We start from the raw sequence: 8,814 nt of genomic DNA, 5'->3' as shown, positions 1-8,814 counted from the left end.
CCCTCTTTTAAGGCAACTTACTATCACAATTGTTTCGACGCATGTTTGTTTAAATATAACAATAAGGTTCCCAGCAGATATATAGCTTTATGCGCTTTAAGAAAAAAATTGGCTAAAACTTTTACTTCCAAAATTCAATTTTATTTAGGAAGACAAAATGCGTTATCATAAGGTAAGACACATACGATTTGTTTAGTTATTCTCCCAAAATTAAACTATATACATTTAAAAACATTTAGCATAAGATTGTTTTAAAGTTAACGTGTAAACAAATATTTAGTATGTGTACATTTGATATTAATGATTTTTTTTAATTTTACTTTATTACGAAAATGAAAAGCCTGAAAACATAAAATTTTCGATCATGAATTGTTTTGAATTTGATTTTTTTCTTTTTTATTATTATTAAAAAGAAATGTCTTGAAATAAACTGCCTTCCAATTTAACCGTCGAGTTTTTTTTCCGGCCACGATGATAATATATTTTTATCAATAAAGAATCACCTTTAACTTACATATGATAAATTAACATGACTTATGGGCTTATTCACTTACAGGACGTAATATGAAAATGGCAGCCTCCGCGGATTAGTTGTTTTTTGTTGTTTCGCAGTATTCTTATGTAGACATAGCAGCAACACCGAGTCAAATGCCAGATAACGAGATTGCTATATAAATTCCGGCACTGATTGGCGTCATCTTGATTAAAACCTTTGGGACGTGTGAATGGAATGATATCGTGAAATCTTATAAGTTGATTATTTGTTGATTCATTCGGAAAATATTGATGCCTTTGCATAAAGAAAACGCAAACTACAATGTAAAATAAAATAATGTTTATGCGACGGCATTTTACTGTTATTATTTATAATACTTATAATACATAGATATGACATATATGAAAATTTATATACAATTGAAATGAGTAGAATCATCGGAAAAAACTGAAAAAGAAACTGTATTATAACAAAACAATAATGTCAGCAGACCAGAAGAACAAAATAATAACACTTTCAGAAATGGCATATTTATTAGCGTTTATCATAGAAAACAACTTAGCTGCTTCAGTACAACAATCCATTTGTGATTTTCCTAAAGTTTATATTCTTTAGATTATTTCCCAACAAAGTCCCGCATGCGCTTTCCTACAAATTCTCTTAAACGTTTGCCGATAAATTCTCGCATCCTTTTATCTTCATTGAAATTGTCATAAAGGGCGGGTGAAGATCGTTTTCCTATCAATTCTCTTTGGTATCTTGGCTGACGTAATCTTCTATAATATCCTTCTGGAGTTAAACGTTTACCGACGAATTCCCGTAATCGTTTAGCCAAATAAGAGTAGTCATTATAATCTCTTTTACCAATAAATTCTCGTAATCTTTTGTCGTAAGTTTCAAATGTGTCATCCTCGGCGTCGTTATCGTAATATTGTGAACGCTTCCCGACGAATTCCCTTTGACGTTTTTCCATGTCGTCGATATCAAAATCGCGTTTTCCAAGAAAGTCTCTCATCCGTTTTTCTGTTTCAAATTCAGGTGATGAACGTTTGCCAATAAATTCTCTTAATCGTTTGTCAACGTTGTTATCATACATGTAACCGTCGGAATCCGAATCAAGTTCATCCATATCTAAAGCCTCATCAGCTGAACGCTTGCCTATGAACTCTCTTTGTCTTTTATCATCATTTGATTTAATGTCTTCAAAATCACTAATATCTCTTCGAGTTCTGTCAATCTTTTCATTGTCTATATCATTTGTTGATTCCATGCATCTTACAAAGTGTGCAAGACAAATTGTTGTACAAAATATAACTAATGTAGAATCTAACTCTTTTAAAAATTTCATTTTCCAAACGCTCCTATAATTCTTTCTATTCTTATTATTCTAACTTCTATAGTTAACTTCTTTCTTCAGAGTAATCGTCTGTCTTGTAAGCACCAATTCAAAATACCAATATTTCCTCTCTGATGTTTCCTTTTATTTACAAGCGCACGCCCTCTTTGTGACGTTGCATACATAATTATGAAGCTGAAGAATTGGCGTATTGAATCTCGAGAAAACAGGCTCCTACACAAATATTGGCACTAACAAAATGCCACTTAGCGCTAAATATTGACCATAACTCTCGAAGGGAATCACAGACGCGATAAAACCCTATGGTATTTTCTATCACGATGATTTTAAATTATTGCTATCAAATTATGCAATTACTTCTATTATTCAGTGCCAATAGCTATTAAGTAGATACACTCTAATTGAATTGACACGGCATGAAAGGTTTCCAACAGCGGCCGTGATTGTATTGTAAAAGTGGCTCCTTCCGAAAACCTTCAAACTTTTGAGGGAAAATAACATCTCGAAGTGACGATGATTAGAGATAATGGGACTAAAATCATTTTCTTTCTCAGTTTGTTCTTGTTTGTATTTTGTTTACTTTCCGATTCGCATTGTGTAGATTAATCCTTGAAAAATTGTTATCAGAATCTGCTGTGTGTATCCAATTTGGTTCCATATTTTGATTTCCTCCTCTATGAGGACATAGTTTTAAAAGTCTGTTTGAGTTTCCGATTGATTCCACGAAATTTACAAGCTTTTAATAGAAGCTACTCCTTGAATTTATTATTGTTATTCAAAGATTTAACGGATTCTCTCTCTGATAATGTAATCTGACTGAGAAAGATAAATTTTGTAGGAAAAGTTTTTTGATAATTTGAAGCAATAAAATACATTTATATGGTATAAATCTACATAATTATCTGATAAATCTTGTACAGTATTGTTCCGTTTTCAATTGTTTTATCCATAAAAATTTAAAATCAACCTCAAAATTGTTATCAAAATAGTATATGAAAAAAAGAGAGTGTAACTAAAAAAATCTGAAAGTGTAATATCTAAACAAACTTGTGAATGAATACGTAAATTATAACATTAAAAAGCGTTTTAAGATTTTAATCGTATGAAAACGTCAGGTCTAAGTCTTAATAAAAGCTGTGGTGAAAATTGATATCAGTCTTTTGTATATATATTTGGGAAGGTATATTTCTATAGGTTATGTTTTACTATATTTGTGAAATAAAAAAGATTTTAAAAAAATCATTAGAACCAACAAAAGGTCGACAACAGGTCTACTATTATAAGAGTCGGGTTATCATAATATAGAATTTCTTTGGTTTTGTTCCAAACTAACTTAACACATTAACAAGGAAGAATTAATTGCGGATTCATGCGAATATAGTTTTCAAAGTCAATTCAAGCAATACAGCCACCATATAAATACTCTCGTGTAATTTTACTTTAGATTCATTTTTCATTCTGTAATCAAAAATTTATCATGTAGTTTTTTTGGATTTCTTTATATTTTGAAACATAAATTTCTGTGTGTTAAAAAAAGAAACTTACAATGTGTTATTTTTTATTTATTTATTTATTTATTTATTTATTTATCTATTTATTTATTTTTAATTTATTACGTAAGTTGGTGATATAAAAACAGAATTCACTTTCGCAAAGCAATTTGATATGTTGATTTTTGGACGACTTTGGTTGAACTTTTCATGTCTCTGCAGCTTACATTTATAATTGTAGATCCAGATATTTTAATAGCTCAATTACTTTAGAAAAAATGAATTCTTTGATATTGAGATGATCAAGTTAAAATTTTTACGTGAGACTTAGTATAAATGACTTGATTTACATTAGTCTGATGAAAATACTACGAGAAGAATTGCTTTTTGTAAAATCTAACTTCAATATTAAAGCTGCACACCTCCAGATGAGCCAAAATATTTCAAGAAATTCAATCTTTAGAGAAATGTATTAAGATCTTAAGAAAAGTAAATAGATTCAATATTTAATTAATTATTAACACGTTATGTGCGATTAATGAATGTTATTGCAGCATCAATCACTATAATTCTACTGCGTTACTAACGCGAGGTATTTATGTCTATTTTGACCTCTTTTATGTAATTAACGTGGATTGTAAATGTCGTTTGAAATGTGTATTTTACTTTCTTTGTTCACTTCACAATATTTTACTCTTAAAAACATTTCCAAAATTTTCATGAAAATTAGCATGAATCTTGAGGAACGCTGCTTTACAGTTAATCACCACTGAAAGACATGCTAGACATATTTAACATTTAACATAAAATGTATCTGTTGAATTTCATCTTATTCCAATAAACGTGTCTGTGATATTGTTTCGACACATTGGATAACAAAAACAACCACTTTGTAACGATTTCTCTTTTTTGTCGTTGTTTTTCACGATATTCGACGTGCCTTTGTAAGTGATAAGATATGGCAAAACATTTCTATTTTATGTTATTTTTAAGGATGGGGCAAATTATTACCGGAATTAATAATGTGTTTATAATTTCCCATTTTATTGATTAGACTTATAGAATTATAAATTATTGTACACGAATTTGAAATATAATATAATGATAATAGAGAAAGGAAAACATATTTTATATACAATTATGTAAAAAGCTATCATTTTATAGTGACAACACTTAGAATATTTGTAATCTTATGCAAAGGCATTTATATAGAGAAATCCTCTATATTATAGAATTTTCCGAATGCGTATCGTTCAGGTGAAAAAAAAACTATCCTTATTTTAGTATAATGTTCGCAAAGCATCAATGAACTTTTATTGTCTTAATTTAACTTTACATGTATGTAAATAAAAAACAAAAGGTGCGCTATATCAGAAAATCGATGCATAAGTAAAAATACATTGTATAATTATAGTAAAATATACAAGAATAGATATTGCTAATTTGTTCAACAAGAAGGATACTGCTTATAATTTTTACTTTAGCATAGACGAATGTAGAGTTAGTTGTAGGTTAGTTGAAGGCACGGCATTAGTGTGAAACCGGATAATGCTATTTCCCAAAAATCTTGTATGTTATCTTTCAACAAGACATTGTAAAGGTCGCTGGCTTAAAAACATGTGACCTTCGTTTCTATGTATATGATTATCTGATCATTATCTTTCAGTAAACAGGCATTAAATTATATCATTTCAAGGAGCTATCAGTGCATTGTTTAAAATTCGATGGTTCAGCGGTGCTGACGGATGAAAAGATGTAGATAAGCCTAAGGGTCGATGAACTTGAACTTGCAATATACTCGGAAAATTCTACGTCTACTTTCTTTGAAATAAAATGGATAAGTTTAATATGTATTTATTTCTTAAGTTTTAACAAAATGCCGAAAAAGAATGGCATAAAATTGTCTCGTAATCCACATTGCTAATAAACAACAACAATAATATTAAATATGATGAATATTTATACTTTTATTTATAAGTATGAAGCGTATATATAATGTCATGAATCAATCACAAGTCTGTACAGACATTGTAATAAGACTTTCAGGCGACCCATTGCTGCGTATTTTCGTTTGTTGTACAAATCTGTATGCTAGTCTCTGTTTATTTATCTTTTGTACTTTTTTAATTACGCTTTCAATAAAAACTCGCTACAGATTTTTTTTTATATTTAGTATTGGATATTTGTTTCCGTTTTTGTTAATAATAACAAGAGAGCTACATATTTATATAAAGCATGTGGATCCGATAACATTCCTGTAGAAGTTTTAAGAAATGACTCATCAGTGTATTGTTTTCATGTTTTGTTTAATGCGTGTTTTAATACAGGGGTTATTCCTACCTCATGGGGTAAAACTATAATAAACCCTATCCCAAAATCGTCCACAACTGACCTGAGAGACCCACTTTCATATAGATGTATTGCCTTATCATCAGCCATGTACAAACTTTACTGTTCTATTCTTAACAGTCGTCTTAGTTCATGGACTGAAGATAACAATAAATTACATGACGAACAAAATGGCTTTAGACGAAAAAGTAGTACACTTGATCACATTTCATCTCTTTCAAGTATTGTTGAAACGAATCAAACATAAATTGTCAACATTTACAGCCTTTATAGATTTCTAAAAGCTTACAATTTTATCAATAGAGACATGCTCTTGATGCGTCTTCAAGAGTCGGGCATTTCTGGTAAAATGCACCGAGCTATAAGCTCTCTATATTCATTTGTTTCGTCATCAGTACGAGTAAACTCACTTAACACTGACTGGTTCGAGGTTCGAACCGGTCTCCGTCAGGGTTGTATTTTTTCGCCTCTACTTTTTAACTTATACATCAATGATTTGATCACATATTTGAAATCATTCAATGTAGGAATTGATATTGAAGGTGAAAAAAATTGTATCTTATTATATGCTGACGACATTGTGTTGCTTGCTGAAAACTCAAATGATTTACAGTGTCTGTTAAATGCTCTTAATGACTGGTGCTCTGTAAATGATATGATTATTAATAGTGACAAAAAGCAAAGTTGTACATTTTAGACATGTCGCAATTACTAGATGTTTTACTTGTGGCAACGATATATTTGAAATTGTGCATATATATAAATATTTAGGTCTAATTTTAACTGAACACTTGGACTTTAATATAACTGCTTAACATGTAGCTCAAAGTGCAAGAAGAGCCCTAGGTCTTGTTATAGCGAAATGCAAAAGTATAGGATGCGTTCCATACGCTGTCTATACCAAACTTTATGATTCTATTGTGTGGCCCCAGATAAACTACGGTGCAGCTATTTGGGGTGACCGGTCTTTCTCATGTGTTTATACCGTTCATAATAAAGCCTTGAGATTTTTTTTGGGTGTTGATAAATATACACCTAACGCGGCATTTGTAGGTGAGATGGCCTGGCAACCACCCGTCGTTCGCCAATGGAAATCTATATTTTCGTTTTGGGCTCGTTTATGTAATACAAACTCGTCCAGGCTGAATAAGAGAATTGCTCGTTGGGCTCATGGTAAAGCAAACGATAATTGTAAAACTTGGTATTTTCGTGTTAAGTTGAAATTGTTTGAATGAAGACTCGGCCATTTTTATGACATTTCTAACTATGTATCAAAACATGCTATTGTTGATAGTTCTATAACCTTTTTGATGGATAAATATGTATGTGACTGGAAACAGCTTATCAATAGAACTGAAGGTAGTTCAGGTAAAGGAAGAAATAAACTAAGAACATATTGTACTTTTAAGAAAGATTATAATGTTGAGAATTATTGCACCATGATTATGCCACCTTAACATAGATCTGCCTACAGTAAATTTCGCTGTGGGGTTGCTCCCATTAGACTAGAAACTGGAAGATATGAAAACTTAAGTGAACAAAACCGTACTTGTCCATTTTGTGTTAATAATGTTGAATCAGAATCTCATGTTATCTTACAGTGCTCACTATATGATGATTACAGACGAAACTTATTTCATAAGGCGGCAACCGTTGATTCAGAATTATTGCTCCGCGACCACAAGCGCGAAGCTACTGTATAACATTTTTTTGTCATTCGCCGGATTGAAGTTAATCTTATTTCGCTAATAATTTTGCCAGAACTGTGTTCTTAAGGACGCGAATGTCATATTATATGCCGGAATATGCAGTCTTTGTCATAACATTGTCGCGAAAATGCAATAACTCATCGAAAATGCCTACACATTGTATATATCTGCGGCAAAGATACGAAACCGGAGTTCTATTCTATCATGGAGGTAGACTGTGACTTACACTAGACATTAAGGTATAAACAAATTAATGCGTCTCACAAAACTTTAATGGTATTTCTACATATTCTAATTAATGTGAAAATCTGTCCAACTTAACGGATTAATTAAATTTCCAACACAATTTATCAAGGTCAAGTCTATTGAACAATACCGGTCTGCACCCACCAACGATTGATCATCTCATTCTCATCTCATTAGTACAAATACTTTAGCACCTGCGAGTTGTTTGTAACATTTCTATTTATTGTGTACTACAGCCGGAGGGTAAACATAATCGTTTACTACAGGTTAGGCAAATTACAGTACCGTTTAATTGATTTTCGTCTGCTTGCCTTTGAATGGCTAATCAGTGAAACTTTAACACTTTGACAACACAGTGAACACATATCAAATAATTATCAAACTTTATTGACATATTTTTGGACAGACGGTTTCACTTAACAAGAAGATTAGCAAGCTATCAGAAAAATCGATACAGATATAAATGCATTCGTCGCACAATAAACGACGCAAAGTTAGTGAACGAACAGGACAGAAAACATCCGAATGACATCGGGTTTCCGGTTTCACATTTTACGGGAAGACGCGAATTCATGTTGACGCGAAATAATTATTTTGGACATTTTGCCTCAATTTCGCGAAATAAGGTTCTCGCGAAAAATAAGTGTTTTGCAGTATTTGTGTTTACTATTTTTTTTTGTCCATGGGCCCGGATTTGATCAGTTAATCCCTTCGATTTACAGCTAAAAATAAATCTGCATTCAAGAACTCCTTCGATTTCTCTATTGGTTTCCCCTTTGGTGATTCGCGACATGTCATATTCATGAATGAGAACCGGAAAGCAGTTCTTTTGTACATAAATTCGACAGCTATATATAGCTATAAATGTTCTAATTTTTGACACTTAGGTTATGAATTTGTTATTTCCCTTTTTTGGTAGTATTATAATTTGTTACATTTTGAATAACATTTACACACAGAATATCAAGTATACTATTAGTGATTGAATTTGTCAATATAAAGAAGATTTCAGGCATAAGACTTTAATAATTTTGCTTTTGATAATTATTCTTAATTAATATTTATGAAATTAAATGATTAATAATAACATGTTGATATATTGGTTGTTTTGAAATAATTAAACTTTAGTATATATTGTTACATTTCATTGGCGTCATTTGTAATGCA

General features: G+C 31.1%; 1 protein-coding gene across 1 annotated transcript; it reads right to left on the bottom strand.

The window, feature by feature from the left end:
- Nucleotides 1–820: 820 nt before the first annotated feature.
- On the bottom strand, nt 821–1,959 carry LOC132738618 (protein PRQFV-amide-like). The gene has a single exon (XM_060726174.1). The coding sequence runs from the start codon at nt 1,842–1,844 to the stop codon at nt 1,113–1,115; it is 732 nt and encodes a 243-aa protein (XP_060582157.1). The 5' UTR covers nt 1,845–1,959; the 3' UTR covers nt 821–1,112.
- Between the last annotated feature and the right edge of the window lie 6,855 nt (nt 1,960–8,814).

This window comes from Ruditapes philippinarum, unplaced genomic scaffold (assembly GCF_026571515.1).
Source record: "Ruditapes philippinarum isolate M1 unplaced genomic scaffold, ASM2657151v2 ctg2290_1_1_1_1, whole genome shotgun sequence".
NCBI classification, from domain to species: Eukaryota; Metazoa; Mollusca; class Bivalvia; order Venerida; family Veneridae; genus Ruditapes; species Ruditapes philippinarum.
The sequence above is the reverse complement of the archived record's forward strand: the minus strand, read 5'-3'. Positions and strand labels throughout refer to the sequence as shown.

Bases quoted from the DNA above. Each gene is read 5' to 3' on its own strand.
- LOC132738618 (XM_060726174.1), bottom strand. From the start codon at position 1,844: ATGAAATTTTTAAAAGAGTTAGATTCTACATTAGTTATATTTTGTACA.